The sequence below is a fragment of the Petromyzon marinus genome (genome assembly GCF_048934315.1).
Source record: "Petromyzon marinus isolate PM22_M1 ecotype Great Lakes invasive population chromosome 80 unlocalized genomic scaffold, UKy_Petmar_22M1.pri1.0 chr80_unloc.2, whole genome shotgun sequence".
Taxonomy (NCBI): Eukaryota; Metazoa; Chordata; class Hyperoartia; order Petromyzontiformes; family Petromyzontidae; genus Petromyzon; species Petromyzon marinus.
In genome coordinates, this window is record NW_027422630.1 from 964635 (window position 1) to 980805 (window position 16171).

The following is a 16171-nucleotide window of genomic DNA, read 5'->3' on the forward strand; positions in this document are numbered from 1 at the left end:
ACACAGAGAGAGATACAGAGAGAGACAAAAGGAGAGACACAGGGAGACAGAGAGACACGGGGAGACACAGAGAGAGACACAGGGAGACAGAGAGAGAGACACAGGGAGACACACAGAGACACACAGAGACACAGGGAGACACAGGGAGACACAGGGAGAGACACAGTGAGAGACACAGGGAGACACAGGGAGACACAGGGAGAGACACAGAGAGAGACACAGGGAGACACAGGGAGACACAGAGAGAGACAAATTGTGTAATCTCTGCAGAGACACAGGGAGACACACAGAGAGACACAGGGAGACACACAGAGACACACAGAGACACACAGAGACACAGAGAGAAACAGGGAGACACACAGAGACACACAGAGGCACAGGGAGACACAGGGAGAGACACAGAGAGAGACACACGGAGACACAGGGAGACACAGGGAGAGACACAGAGAGGGACACAGGGAGACACAGGGAGAGACAAAGAGAGAGATACAGGGAGACACAGGGAGACACAGAGAGAGACAAGTTGTGTAATCTCTGCAGAGACACAGGGAGACACACAGAGAGACACAGGGAGACACACAGAGACACACAGAGACACAGAGAGAAACAGGGAGACACACAGAGACACACAGAGGCACAGGGAGACACAGGGAGACACAGGGAGAGACACAGAGAGAGACACAGGGAGACACAGGGAGACACAGGGAGACAGAGAGAAAGAGACAGGGAGACACACAGAGAGACACAGGGAGACACACAGAGACACACAGAGACACAGAGAGACACAGGGAGACACACAGAGACACACAGAGACACAGGGAGACACAGGGAGACACAGGGAGAGACACAGAGAGAGACACAGGGAGACACAGGGAGACACAGGGAGAGACACAGAGAGAGACACAGGGAGACACAGGGAGACACAGAGAGAGACAAGTTGTGTAATCTCTGCAGAGACACAGGGAGACACACAGAGAGACACAGGGAGACACACAGAGACACACAGAGACAGAGAGAAACAGGGAGACACACAGAGACACACAGAGGCACAGGGAGACACAGGGAGACACAGGGAGAGACACAGAGAGAGACACAGGGAGACACAGGGAGACACAGGGAGACACAGGGAGACAGAGAGGGAGAGACAGGGAGACACACAGAGAGACACAGGGAGACACACAGAGACACACAGAGACACAGAGAGACACAGGGAGACACACAGAGACACACAGAGACACAGGGAGACACAGGGAGACACAGCGAGAGACACAGAGAGAGACACAGGGAGACACAGGGAGACACAGGGAGAGACACAGAGAGAGACACAGGGAGACACAGGGAGACACAGAGAGAGACAAGTTGTGTAATCTCTGCAGAGACACAGGAAGACACACAGAGACACAGGGAGACACAGGGAGAGACACAGAGAGACACAGAGAGAGACAGGGAGAGACACAGGGAGACACAGGGAGAGACACAGAGAGACACACAGAGAGACAGGTTGTGGAGACTCTGCACAGAGGGTGAGTGGGTGGGTGAGTGGGTGGGTGGGTGAGTGAGTGAGTGGGTGAGTGAGTGGGTGAGTGAGTGAGTGGGTGAGTGGTGAGTGAGTGAGTGGGTGAGTGGGTGAGTGAGTGAGTGAGTGGGTGAGTGGGTGAGTGAGTGGGTGAGTGAGTGGTGAGTGAGTGAGTGGGTGAGTGAGTGAGTGTGTGAGTGGGTGAGTGGGTGAGTGAGTGAGTGAGTGGGTGAGTGAGCGGGTGAGTGGGTACCTGGGTGAGTGAGTGAATGGGTGGGTGAGTGAGCGGGTGAGTGGGTGAGTGGGTGGGTGAGTGGGTGGGTGAGTGAGTGGGTGAGTGGGTGAGTGCGCAGGTGAGCGGGTGAGTGGGTGAGTGAGTGAGTGAGTGGTTGAGTGAGTGAGTGGATGAGTGAGTGAGTGGGTGAGTGAGTGAGTGGGTGAGTGAGTGGGTGAGTGAGTGGGTGAGTGAGTGGTGAGTGAGTGAGTGGGTGAGTGGGTGATTGAGTGAGTGAGTGGGTGGGTGAGTGAGTGAGTGGGTGAGTGAGTGAGTGGGTGAGTGAGTGAGTGAGTGACTGAGTGAGTGAGTGGGTGAGTGATTGGATGAATGAGTGGATGAGTGAGTGAGTGGTGAGTGAGAGTGGTGAGTGAGTGGTGAGTGAGTGGTGAGCAGCTCACCTGCACGTACAGAGTGTCGTACAGCTGCCACGCTTTGTCTAGACCCATGTGAGTGAGTGGGTGAGTGGGTGAGTGGGTGAGTGGGTGGGTGAGTGAGTGGGTGAGTGAGTGAGTGAGTGGGTGAGTGGGTGGGTGAGTGGGTGAGTGGGTGAGTGAGTGAGTGAGTGGGTGAGTGGGTGGGTGAGTGGGTGGGTGAGTGAGTGGGTGAGTGAGTGAGTGAGTGGTGAGTGAGTGGGTGAGTGAGTGAGTGGGTGAGTGAGTGGTGAGTGAGTGAGTGGGTGAGTGGGTGAGTGGGTGGGTGAGTGGGTGAGTGAGTGGGTGAGTGAGTGAGTGGTGAGTGAGAGTGGTGAGTGAGTGGTGAGTGAGTGGTGAGCAGCTCACCTGCACGTACAGAGTGTCGTACAGCTGCCACGCTTTGTCTAGACCCATGTGAGTGAGTGGGTGAGTGGGTGAGTGGGTGGGTGAGTGAGTGGGTGAGTGAGTGAGTGGGTGAGTGAGTGAGTGAGTGGGTGAGTGGGTGGGTGAGTGGGTGGGTGAGTGAGTGGGTGAGTGAGTGAGTGAGTGGTGAGTGAGTGGGTGAGTGAGTGAGTGGGTGAGTGAGTGGTGAGTGAGTGAGTGGGTGAGTGGGTGAGTGGGTGGGTGAGTGGGTGAGTGAGTGGGTGAGTGAGTGAGTGGTGAGTGAGAGTGGTGAGTGAGTGGTGAGTGAGTGGTGAGCATCTCACCTGCACGTACAGAGTGTCGTACAGCTGCCACGCTTTGTCTAGACCCATGTCGCTCAAACCGGACGCAGCGCCCACAAACTGCAGGAATTCCTGGGGGGTCACGTGGGGGGGGAGGGGGTCACGTGGGGGGGGGGGGGCACAGGGGGAGGGATCACGTGGGGGGGTCACGTGGGGGGGGGGTCACGTAGGGGGGGGGCATGGGGGTGGCAGACTCCCCGTGTCTCCTTCCCTCCCCCCGTGTCTCCCCCCATCTCACTGCGTCTCCTCCGTGTCTCCCCGTGTCTCCACGTGTCTCCAAGTATTTCCCCCGTGTCTCCGCGTGTCTCCCCCGTGTCACCCCGTGTCTCTCGGGGTCTCCACCTTGTTCACAGCCTCCGCGTGTCTCCCCCGTGTCTCCCCGTGTCTCCCCGTGTCTCCCCTGTGTCTCCCCGTGTCTCCCCCCCGTGTCTCCCCCCCGTGTCTCCCCGTGTCTCCACCTTGTTCACAGCCTCCGCGTGTCTCCCCCGTGTCTCCCCCGTGTCTCCCCGTGTCTCCACCTTGTTCACAGCCTCCGCGTGTCTCCACTGCTCACTCACCCCCGTGTCTCCCCGTGTCTCCCCCCGTGTCTCCCCCCGTGTCTCCCCGTGTCTCCCCCGTGCCTCCCCGTGTCTCCCCCGTGTCTCCCCGTGTCTCCCACGTGTCTCCCCGTGTCTCCCCCGTGTCTCCCCGTGTCTCCCCCGTGTCTCCCCGTGTCTCCCCCGTGTCTCCCCGTGTCTCCCCCCGTGTCTCCCCGTGTCTCCACCTTGTTCACAGCCTCCGCATGTCTCCACTGCTCACTCTGCCGCGTCTCACCGTGTCTCCCCCGTGTCTCCCCCCGTGTCTCCCCGTGACTCCCCGTGTCTCCCCCCGTGTCTCCCCGTGTCTCCCCGTGTCTCCACCTTGTTCACAGCCTCCGCGTGTCTCCACTCCTCACTCTGCCGCGTCTCCTCCATGAGGCGCTCGTACTTGGGACAGTCCGGCAGTGGGAACCTTAACAGCTGGGGTGGGTGGGTGGGGGGTGAGTGGGTGGGTGAGTGGGTGGGTGAGTCAGTGAGTGGGTGGTGAGTGAGTGGGTGAGTGAGTGGGTGAGTGGGTTGGTGGGTGAGTGAGTGAGTGGGTGAGTGGGTGAGTGAGTGAGTGTGTGAGTGGGTGAGTGGGTGGGTGAGTGAGTGGGTGGGTTGGTGGGTGAGTGGGTGAGTGAGTGAGTGGGTGAGTGAGTGTGTGACTGAGTGAGTAAGCGTGCGTGTGAGTGAGTGACTGACTGATGAGCGTGTGACTGAGTGAGTGAGTGAGTGACTGAGTGAGTGACTGAGTGAGCGTGTGAGTGAGTGACTGAGTGAGCATGTGACTGAGTGAGTGAGAGTGAGTGATTGAGTGACTGAGTGAGTGACTGAGTGAGCGTGTGAGTGAGTGACTGAGTGAGCGTTTGACTGAGTGAGTGAGAGTGAGTGATTGAGTGACTGAGTGAGTGAGCGTGTGAGTGACTGAGTGAGTGACTGAGTGAGCGTGTGACTGAGTGAGTGATTGAGTGAGTGAGCGAGTGACTGAGTGAGTGACTGAGTGACTGAGTGAGCGTGTGACTGAGTGAGTGACTGAGTGAGTGACAGTGAGTGATTGAGTGAGTGACTGAGTGAGTGAGAGTGAGTGAGTGTGTGAGTGAGCGTGTGACTGAGTGAGTGAGTGAGCGTGTGACTGAGTGAGTGAGTGAGTGTGTGAGTGAGCGTGTGACTGAGTGAGTGATTGAGTGAGTGACTGAGTGAGCGTGTGACTGAGTGAGTGACTGAGCGAGTGAGTGAGAGTGACTGAGTGAGTGACTCAGTGAGTGACTGAGTGAGTGAGTGATTGAGTGAGTAACTGAGTGACTGAGTGAACGTGTGACTGAGTGAGTAACTGAGTGAGCGTGTGAGTGAGTGACTGAGTGAGCGTGTGAGTGACTGAGTGAGTGACTGAGTGAGCGTGTGAGTGAGTGACTGAGTGAGCGTGTGAGTGACTGAGTGAGCGTGTGAGTGAGTGACTGAGTGAGCGTGTGAGTGACTGAGTGAGCAAGTGAGCGTGTGAGTGACTGAGTGACTGAGTGAGTGAGTGAGCGTGTGACTGAGTGAGCGTGTGAGTGACTGAGTGAGTGATTGAGTGACTGAGTGAGCGTGTGAGTGACTGAGTGAGTGACTGAGTGAGTGACTGAGTGAGTGACTGTGTGAGTGACTGAGTGAGTGACTGAGCGAGTGAGCGTGTGAGTGACTGAGTGACTGACTGAGTGAGTGAGCGTGTGACTGAGTGAGCGTGTGAGTGACTGAGTGAGTGAGTGACTGAGTGAGCGTGTGAGTGACTGACTGAGTGAGTGATTGAGTGAGTGAGTGAGAGTGAGTGATTGAGTGACTGAGTGAGCGTGTGAGTGACTGAGTGAGTGAGTGACTGACTGAGTGAGCGTGTGACTGAGTGAGTGACTGAGTGAGTGACTGATTGAGGGACTGAGTGAGCGTGTGACTGACTGAGTGAGTGACTGAGTGAGTGAGTGAGAGTGAGTGACTGAGTGACTGAGTGAGCGTGTGACTGAGTGACTGAGTGACTGATTGACTGAGTGACTGAGTGAGCGTGTGAGTGAGTGACTGAGTGACTGAGTGAGTGATTGAGTGAGTGACTGAGTGAACGTGTGAGTGAGTGACTGAGTGAGTGACTGAGTGAGTGAGCGTGTGACTGAGTGAGCGTGTGACTGAGTGAGCGTGTGAGTGACTGAGTGACTGACTGACTGAGTGACTGACTGAGTGAGTGACTGAGTGAGTGACTGAGTGAGCGTGTGAGTGAGTGACTGAGTGAGCGTGTGAGTGACTGAGTGAGTGAGTGACTGAGTGAGCGTGTGAGTGACTGAGTGAGTGACTGACTGAGTGAGTGACTGAGTGTGTGACTGACTGAGTGAGTGACTGAGCGAGTGAGTGAGCGAGTGAGTGAGAGTGAGTGAGTGACTGAGTGAGCGTGTGAGTGACTGAGTGAGCGAGTGAGCGTGTGAGTGACTGAGTGACTGACTGAGTGAGCGACTGAGTGAGTGACTGAGTGAGTGATTGAGTGAGTGACTGAGTGACTGAGTGAGCGTGTGAGTGACTGAGTGACTGAGTGAGTGATTGAGTGAGCGAGTGACTGACTGAGTGAGTGACTGAGTGAGTGAGAGTGAGTGAGTGACTGAGTGAGCGTGTGAGTGACTGAGTGAGCGAGTGACTGAGTGAGTGACTGAGTGAGTGACTGACTGAGTGAGTGACTGAGCGTGTGACTGACTGAGTGAGTGAGTGACTGAGCGAGTGACTGAGTGACTGAGTGACTGAGTGAGCGTGTGAGTGAGTGACTGAGTGAGCGTGTGACTGAGTGACTGACTGAGTGACTGACTGAGTGACTGACTGAGTGACTGAGTGACTGAGTGAGTGACTGACTGAGTGAGTGACTGAGTGAGTGACTGAGTGTGTGACTGACTGAGTGAGTGAGTGACTGAGTGACTGAGTGAGTGACTGAGTGAGTGACTGACTGACTGAGTGAGTGAGTGACTGAGTGACTGAGTGAGTGACTGAGTGACTGACTGACTGAGTGAGTGAGTGACTGAGCGAGTGACTGAGTGACTGAGTGAGCGTGTGAGTGAGTGAGTGACTGAGTGTGTGACTGAGTGAGTGAGTGAGTGACTGAGCGAGTGTCTGAGTGAGTGAGTGACTGAGTGAGCGTGTGAGTGAGTGACTGAGTGAGCGTGTGACTGAGTGACTGAGTGAGTGACTGAGTGACTGACTGAGTGACTGACTGAGTGACTGACTGAGTGACTGACTGAGTGACTGAGTGACTGACTGAGTGACTGACTGAGTGACTGAGTGACTGACTGAGTGACTGAGTGAGTACCATGTCCGTGTCCTGGGACTGGGTATGCACCGGCAGTGGTTGCCAGGTGATCTCTGGGTTCCACTGCTGTGCCCCCTGAGTGACTGAGTGACTGACTGAGTGAGTGAGTGACTGACTGAGTGACTGAGTGAGTGAGTGAGTGACTGAGTGAATGACTAAGTGAGTGACTGACTGAGTGAGTGAGTGAGTGACTGAGTGACTGAGTGAGTGACTGAGTGAGTGACTGAGTGAGTGAGTGAGCATGTGACTGAGTGACTGAGTGACTGAGTGAGCGTGTGAGTGAGTGACTGAGTGAGCGTGTGAGCGACTGACTGAGTGACTGAGTGACTGAGTGACTGACTGAGTGACTGACTGAGTGACTGAGTGACTGACTGAGTGACTGACTGAGTGAGTGACTGAGTGACTGACTGAGTGACTGAGTGACTGACTGAGTGACTGACTGAGTGACTGAGCGAGTGAGTGACTGAGTGAGTACCATGTCCGTGTCCTGGGACTGGGTATGCACCGGCAGTGGTTGCCAGGTGATCTCTGGGTTCCACTGCTGTGCCCCCTGAGTGACTGAGTGAGTGACTGAGTGAGTGACTGAGTGAGTGACTGACTGACTGAGTGACTGAGTGAGTGACTGAGTGACTGAGTGAGTGACTGAGTGAGTGACTGACTGACTGAGTGACTGAGTGTGTGACTGACTGAGTGAGTGACTGAGTGACTGACTGACTGAGTGACTGACTGAGTGAGCGTGTGAGTAAGTGACTGAGTGAGTGACTGAGTGAGTGACTGAGTGCGTGACTGAGTGACTGACTGAGTGACTGAGTGACTGAGTGAGCGTGTGAGTGAGTGACTGAGTGAGCGTGTGACTGACTGAGTGAGTGACTGAGTGAGTGACTGAGCGAGTGACTGAGTGACTGAGTGACTGAGTGAGCGTGTGAGTGAGTGACTGAGTGAGCGTGTGACTGAGTGACTGACTGAGTGACTGACTGAGTGACTGACTGAGTGACTGAGTGACTGACTGAGTGACTGACTGAGTGACTGACTGAGTGACTGAGTGACTGACTGAGTGACTGACTGAGTGAGTGACTGACTGAGTGAGTGACTGAGTGTGTGAGTGAGTGAGCGAGTGACTGACTGAGTGAGTGACTGACTGAGTGACTGAGTGACTGACTGAGTGACTGACTGAGTGACTGAGTGAGTACCATGTCCGTGTCCTGGGACTGGGTATGCACCGGCAGTGGTTGCCAGGTGATCTCTGGGTTCCACTGCTGTGCCCCCTGAGTGACTGAGTGACTGAGTGAGTGACTGACTGAGTGTGTGAGTGACTGAGTGTGTGAGTGACTGAGTGACTGAGTGAGTGACTGAGTGAGTGACTGAGTGAGTGACTGAGTGACTGACTGAGTGTGTGAGTGAGTGAGCGAGTGAGTGACTGAGCGAGTGACTGAGTGACTGAGTGACTGAGTGAGCGAGTGAGTGACTGAGCGAGTGACTGAGTGACTGAGTGACTGACTGAGCGTGTGACTGACTGAGTGAGTGAGTGACTGAGCGAGTGACTGAGTGACTGAGTGACTGAGTGAGCGTGTGAGTGAGTGACTGAGTGAGCGTGTGACTGAGTGACTGACTGAGTGACTGACTGAGTGACTGACTGAGTGACTGAGTGACTGAGTGAGTGACTGAGTGAGTACCATGTCCGTGTCCTGGGACTGGGTATGCACCGGCAGTGGTTGCCAGGTGATCTCTGGGTTCCACTGCTGTGCCCCCTGAGTGACTGAGTGACTGAGTGAGTGACTGACTGAGTGTGTGAGTGACTGAGTGTGTGAGTGACTGAGTGACTGAGTGAGTGACTGAGTGAGTGACTGAGTGAGTGACTGAGTGACTGACTGAGTGTGTGAGTGAGTGAGCGAGTGAGTGACTGAGCGAGTGACTGAGTGACTGAGTGACTGAGTGAGCGAGTGAGTGACTGAGCGAGTGACTGAGTGACTGAGTGACTGACTGAGCGTGTGACTGACTGAGTGAGTGAGTGACTGAGCGAGTGACTGAGTGACTGAGTGACTGAGTGAGCGTGTGAGTGAGTGACTGAGTGAGCGTGTGACTGAGTGACTGACTGAGTGACTGACTGAGTGACTGACTGAGTGACTGAGTGACTGAGTGAGTGACTGAGTGAGTACCATGTCCGTGTCCTGGGACTGGGTATGCACCGGCAGTGGTTGCCAGGTGATCTCTGGGTTCCACTGCTGTGCCCCCTGAGGGGGGAACAGCCCAGCCAGGTTGACTTGGGCACTCATCAACGTGCGGTCCACATCAGTGCTTCTCACGAACAGCTGGGACACGGGGGAGACACGTGGAGACACGTGGGGACATGTGGGGACACGGGGGGGAGACACGTGGGAGACACGGGGGAGACAGGGGGGGAGAGACGTGGGGAGACACGTGGGAGACACGGGGGAGACAGGGGGGGGGGGAGACACGTGGAGACACGGGGGAGACAGGGGGGAGACACGTGGGAGACACGTGGGAGACAGGGGGGACAGACAGGGGAGACACGTGGAGAGACACGTGGGGACACGTGGGGACACGTGGGGAGACACGGGGGAGACACGTGGGGACACGTGGGGGAGAGACGTGGGGGAGAGACGTGGGGGAGACACGGGGGAGACACGTGGAGATACGTGGGAGACACGGGGGAGACACGTGGGAGACACGGGGGAGACAGGGGGGGAGAGACAGGGGGAGACACGGGGGAGACACGTGGGAGACACGGGGGGAGACACGGGGGGAGACACGTGGGAGACACGTGGGAGACACGGGGGGAGACATGGGGGGAGACACGTGGGGGAGAGACAGGGGGAGACACGGGGGAGACGTGGGGACACGGGGGGGAGACAGGGGGAGACACGAGGGAGACACGTGGAGACACGTGGACACGTGGAGACACGTGGGAGACACGGGGGAGACACGGGGGAGACACGGGGGGAGACACGGTGGAGACACGGGGGAGACACGTGGAGACACGGGGGGAGACACGTGGGAGACACGTGGGAGGCACGGAGGAGACACGTGGGAGACACGGGGGGGAGACACGTGGGAGACACGGGGGAGACACGGGGGGAGACACGGGGGGAGACACGTGGGAGACACGGGGGAGACACGGGGGAGACACGGGGGGGGGGAGACACGTGGGAGACACGGGGGGGGGGAGACACGTGGGAGACACGGGGGAGACAGGGGGGGAGAGACGTGGGGAGACACGTGGGGGAGAGACAGGGGGAGACACGGGGGAGACACGGGGGAGACACGTGGGGGAGAGACGTGGAGACACGTGGAGACACGTGGAGACACGTGGGAGACACGGGGGAGACACGGGGGGGAGACACGTGGAGACACGTGGAGACACGTGGGAGACACGGGGGGGGGGGGGACACGTGGGGACACGGGGGAGACACGTGGGGACAGGTGGGAGACACGTGAGAGACACGTGGGGACACGTGGGGAGACACGGGGGAGACACGGGGGAGACACGTGGGGGAGAGACGTGGAGACACGTGGAGACACGTGGAGACACGGGGGAGACACGGGGGAGACACGGGGGGACACGTGGAGACACGGGGGAGACAGGGGGGGGGAGACAGGGGGAGACACGGGGGAGACACGTGGAGACACGGGGGAGACACGGGGGAGACACGGGGGAGACACGGGGGAGACACGTGGAGATACGTGGGAGACACGGGGGAGACACGGGGGAGACACGGGGGAGACACGCGGGGAGACACGTGGGAGACACGGGGGGGAGACACGTGGGAGACACGGGGGAGACAGGGGGGGAGAGACGTGGGGAGACACGTGGGGGAGAGACGGGGGAGACACGGGGGAGACACGTGGGGGAGAGACGTGGAGACACGTGGAGACACGTGGAGACACGGGGGAGACACGGGGGGGACACGGGGGGGAGAGCCAGGGGGAGACACGGGGGAGACACGTGGGAAGACACGTAGGGAGAGACGTGGGGAGACACTGGGGAGACACGGGGGGAGACACGTGGGGAGACACGGGGGGAGACACGTGGGGGAGAGACGTGGGAGACACGTGGGGAGACACGGGGGAGACACGTGGGAGACAGGGGGAGAGACGTGGGGAGACACGTGGGGGAGAGACAGGGGGAGACACGGGGGAGACACGGGGGAGACACGGGGGGAGACACGGGGGGAGACACGGGGGAGACACGTGGAGACACGGGGGAGACACGTGGGAGACAGGGGGGGAGAGACGTGGGGAGACACGTGGGGGAGAGACAGGGGGAGACACGGGGGAGACACGTGGGAGACACGGAGGAGACACGGGTGAGACACGGGTGAGACACGGGGGAGACACGGGAGAGACACGTGGAGACACGTGGGAGACACGGGGGAGACACGTGGGAGACACGTGGGAGACACGTGGGGGAGAGACAGGGGGAGACACGGGGGAAGACACGGGGGAGACACGTGGAAACACGGGGGAGACACGGGGGGGAGAGACAGAGGGAGACACGGGGGAGACACGTGGAGACACGGGGGAGACACGGGGGGGAGAGACAGGGGGAGACACGGGGGAGACACGGGGGAGACACGTGGAGACACGGGGGAGACACGGGGGGGAGAGACAGGGGGAGACACGTGGAGACACGGGGGGAGACACGGGGGGAGACACGGAGGAGACACGCGGGGAGACACGTGGGGGAGAGACAGGGGGGGAGACACGGGGGAGACACGGGGGAGACACGGGGGAGACACGGGGGAGACACGTGGGGGAGAGACAGGGGGAGACACGGGGGAGACACGGGGGAGACACGTGGAGACACGGGGGAGACACGGGGGGGAGAGACAGGGGGAGACACGTGGAGACACGGGGGGAGACACGGGGGGAGACACGGAGGAGACACGCGGGGAGACACGTGGGGGAGAGACAGGGGGGGAGACACGGGGGAGACACGGGGGAGACACGGGGGAGACACGTGGGGGAGAGACAGGGGGAGACACGGGGGAGACACGCGGGGAGACACGGGGGAGACACGGGGGAGACACGGGGGAGACACGTGGAGACACACGGGGAGACGGGGGGAGAGACGTGGGGAGACACGGAGGAGACACGTGGGGAGACACGGGGGAGACACGGGGGAGACACGCGGGGAGACACGGGGGAGACACGGGGGAGACACGCGGGGAGACACGTGGAGACACACGGGGAGACTCGGGGGGAGAGACGTGGGGAGACACAGGGGAGACACGTGGGGGAGAGACGTGGGGAGACACGGGGGGAGACACAGGGGGAGACACGGGGGGAGACACGTGGGGGTGAGACAGGGGGAGACACGGGGGGAGACACGTGGGGGAGAGACAGGGGGAGACACGGGGGAGACACGGGGGAGACACGCGGGGAGACACGTGGAGACACGCGGGGAGACTCGGGGGGAGAGACGTGGGGAGACACAGGGGAGACACGTGGGGGAGAGACGTGGGGAGACACGGGGGGAGACACAGGGGGAGACACGGGGGGAGACACGTGGGGGTGAGACAGGGGGAGACACGGGGGGAGACACGTGGGGGAGAGACAAGGGGAGACACGTGGAGACACGCGGGGAGACACGTGGGGGAGAGACACGTGGGGGAGAGACACGGGGGGGAGACACGGAGGGGTGACACGTTGGAGATGCGGGGGGAGACACAGCGGGAGAGACGTGGGGGGGACACGGGGTGAGAGACGTGGGGGAGAGACAGGGGGGAGACACGGGGGGAGACACGGGGGAGACACGGGGGGAGACACGGGGGGAGAGACACGGTGGAGACACGTGGGGAGACACGTGGGGAGACACGTGGGGAGACACGGGGGAGCCACGGGGGCAGACACGGGGTGGGAGGGGTACAGACAGTGAGTGGCATGGAGCAACAGAGACAGAGAGACACTAGCGGGTAGGTGTGGTAGGCACCTACCTGTGAGTGGAGGTAGTTGTGGGTGTGGTAGGCACCTACCTGTGAGTGGAGGTAGGTGTGGGTGTGGTAGGCACCTACCTGTGAGTGGAGGTAGGTGTGGTAGGCACCTACCTGTGAGTGGAGGTAGGTGTGGTAGGCACCTACCTGTGAGTAGATGTAGGTGTGGTAGGCACCTACCTGTGAGTGGAGGTAGGTGTGGTAGGCACCTACCTGTGAGTGGAGGTAGGTGTGGGTGTGGTAGGCACCTACCTGTGAGTGGAGGTAGGTGTGGTAGGCACCTACCTGTGAGTGGAGGTAGGTGTGGTAGGCACCTACCTGTGAGTGGAGGTAGGTGTGGTAGGCACCTACCTGTGAGTGGATGTAGGTGTGGGTGTGGTAAGCACCTACCTGTGAGTGGATGTAGGTGTAGGTGTGGTAGGCACCTACCTGTGAGTGGATGTAGGTGTGGTAGGCACCTACCTGTGAGTGGATGTAGGTGTGGTAGGCACCTACCTGTGAGTGGAGGTAGGTGTGGTAGGCACCTACCTGTGAGTGGATGTAGGTGTGGGTGTGGTAGGCACCTACCTGTGAGTGGAGGTAGGTGTGGTAGGTACCTACCTGTGAGTGGAGGTAGGTGTGGTAGGCACCTACCTGTGAGTGGATGTAGGTGTGGTAGGCACCTACCTGTGAGTGGAGGTAGGTGTGGTAGGCACCTACCTGTGAGTGGATGTAGGTGTGGGTGTGGTAGGCACCTACCTGTGAGTGGAGGTAGGTGTGGTAGGTACCTACCTGTGAGTGGAGGTAGGTGTGGTAGGCACCTACCTGTGAGTGGATGTAGGTGTGGTAGGCACCTACCTGTGAGTGGATGTAGGTGTGGGTGTGGTAGGCACCTACCTGTGAGTGGAGGTAGGTGTGGTAGGAACCTACCTGTGAGTGGAGGTAGGTGTGGTAGGCACCTACCTGTGAGTGGAGGTAGGTGTGGTAGGCACCTACCTGTGAGTGGATGTAGGTGTGGTAGGCACCTACCTGTGAGTGGATGTAGGTGTGGGTGTGGTAGGCACCTACCTGTGAGTGGAGGTAGGTGTGGTAGGAACCTACCTGTGAGTGGAGGTAGGTGTGGTAGGCACCTACCTGTGAGTGGAGGTAGGTGTGGTAGGCACCTACCTGTGAGTGGAGGTAGGTGTGGTAGGCACCTACCTGTGAGTGGATGTAGGTGTGGTAGGCACCTACCTTTGAGTGGATGTAGGTGTGGTAGGCACCTACCTGTGAGTGGAGGTAGGTGTGGTAGGCACCTACCAGTGAGTGGATGTAGGTGTAGTTGTGGTAGGCACCTACCTGTGAGTGGATGTAGGTGTTGTAGGCACCTACCTGTGAGTGGAGGTAGGTGTGGTAGGCACCTACCTGTGAGTGGAGGTAGGTGTGGTAGGCACCTACCTGTGAGTGGATGTAGGTGTGGTAGGCACCTACCTGTGAGTGGAGGTAGGTGTGGTAGGCACCTACCTGTGAGTGGAGGTAGGTGTGGTTGGCACCTACCTGTGAGTGGATGTAGGTGTGGTAGGCACCTACCTGTGAGTGGATGTAGGTGTGGTAGGCACCTACCTGTGAGTGGATGTAGGTGTGGTAGGCACCTACCTGTGAGTGGATGTAGGTGTGGGTGTGGTAGGAACCTACCTGTGATTGGAGGTAGGTGTGGTAGGCACCTACCTGTGAGTGGATGTAGGTGTGGGTGTGGTAGGAACCTACCTGTGAGTGGAGGTAGGTGTGGTAGGCACCTACCTGTGAGTAGAGGTAGGTGTGGTAGGCACCTACCTGTGAGTGGATGTAGGTGTGGGTGTGGTAGGCACCTACCTGTGAGTGGAGGTAGGTGTGGTAGGCACCTACCTGTGAGTGGAGGTAGGTGTGGTAGGCACCTACCTGTGAGTGGATGTAGGTGTGGGTGTGGTAGGCACCTACCTGTGAGTGGATGTAGGTGTGGTAGGCACCTACCTGTGAGTGGAGGTAGGTGTTGGTGTGGTAGGAACCTACCTGTGAGTGGATGTAGGTGTGGTAGGCACCTACCTGTGAGTGGATGTAGGTGTGGTAGGCACCTACCTGTGAGTGGATGTAGGTGTGGTAGGCACCTACCTGTGAGTGGAGGTAGGTGTTGGTGTGGTAGGCACCTACCTGTGAGTGGAGGTAGGTGTGGTAGGCACCTACCTGTGAGTGGATGTAGGTGTAGGTGTGGTAGGCACCTACCTGTGAGTGGATGTAGGTGTGGTAGGTACCTACCTGTGAGTGGAGGTAGGTATGGTAGGCACCTACCTGTGAGTGGAGGTAGGTGTGGTAGGCACCTACCTGTGAGTGGATGTAGGTGTGGTAGGCACCTACCTGTGAGTGGATGTAGGTGTGGTAGGCACCTACCTGTGAGTGGAGGTAGGTGTGTTAGGCACCTACCTGTGAGTGGATGTAGGTGTGGGTGTGGTAGGCACCTACCTGTGAGTGGAGGTAGGTGTGGTAGGTACCTACCTGTGAGTGGAGGTAGGTGTGGTAGGCACCTACCTGTGAGTGGAGGTAGGTGTGGTAGGCGCCTACCTGTGAGTGGAGGTAGGTGTGGTAGGCACCTACCTGTGAGTGGATGTAGGTGTGGTAGGCACCTACCTGTGAGTGGATGTAGGTGTGGGTGTGGTAGGCACCTACCTGTGAGTGGAGGTAGGTGTGGTAGGAACCTACCTGTGAGTGGAGGTAGGTGTGGTAGGCACCTACCTGTGAGTGGAGGTAGGTGTGGTAGGCACCTACCTGTGAGTGGAGGTAGGTGTGGTAGGCACCTACCTGTGAGTGGATGTAGGTGTGGTAGGCACCTACCTGTGAGTGGATGTAGGTGTGGTAGGCACCTACCTGTGTGTGGATGTAGGTGTGGTAGGCACCTACCTGTGAGTGGAGGTAGGTGTGGTAGGCACCTACCTGTGAGTGGAGGTAGGTGTGGTAGGCACCTACCTGTGAGTGGATGTAGGTGTGGTAGGCACCTACCTGTGAGTGGATGTAGGTGTGGTAGGCACCTACCTGTGTGTGGATGTAGGTGTGGTAGGCACCTACCTGTGAGTGCATGTAGGTGTGGTAGGCACCTACCTGTGAGTGGAGGTAGGTGTGGTAGGCACCTACCTGTGAGTGGATGTAGGTGTAGGTGTGGTAGGCACCTACCTGTGAGTGGATGTAGGTGTGGTAGGCACCTACCTGTGAGTGGAGGTAGGTGTGGTAGGCACCTACCTGTGAGTGGAGGTAGGTGTGGTAGGCACCTACCTGTGAGTGGATGTAGGTGTAGTAGGCACCTACCTGTGAGTGGAGGTAGGTGTGGTAGGCACCTACCTGTGAGTGGAGGTAGGTGTGGTTGGCACCTACCTGTGAGTGGATGTAGGTGTGGTAGGCACCTACCTGTGAGTGGATGTAGGTGTGGTAGGCAC

At 58.6% G+C, this 16171-nt stretch overlaps 1 protein-coding gene and 2 long non-coding RNA genes across 3 annotated transcripts in view; 2 read left to right on the plus strand and 1 right to left on the minus strand.

The window, feature by feature from the left end:
* Window positions 1-16171, minus strand: part of LOC116937793 (uncharacterized) — a 56813-nt gene that overhangs the window by 26823 nt on the left and 13819 nt on the right. The window contains exons 4-6 of the mRNA XM_076058901.1: window positions 8958-9110; window positions 3831-3929; window positions 2914-3003 (exon numbers count right to left, since the gene is read on the minus strand). Coding sequence (XP_075915016.1) covers window positions 2914-3003; window positions 3831-3929; window positions 8958-9110 — 342 coding nt within the window. The remainder of the gene's footprint in view (window positions 1-2913; window positions 3004-3830; window positions 3930-8957; window positions 9111-16171) is intronic.
* LOC142908335 (uncharacterized) lies at window positions 13519-14181 on the plus strand. Its single transcript, XR_012931698.1, has 4 exons — window positions 13519-13568; window positions 13674-13782; window positions 13849-13943; window positions 14115-14181. It is a non-coding gene; the product is annotated as an uncharacterized LOC142908335 (long non-coding RNA).
* Window positions 15355-15746, plus strand: LOC142908336 (uncharacterized). Its single transcript, XR_012931699.1, has 3 exons — window positions 15355-15393; window positions 15460-15558; window positions 15625-15746. It is a non-coding gene; the product is annotated as an uncharacterized LOC142908336 (long non-coding RNA).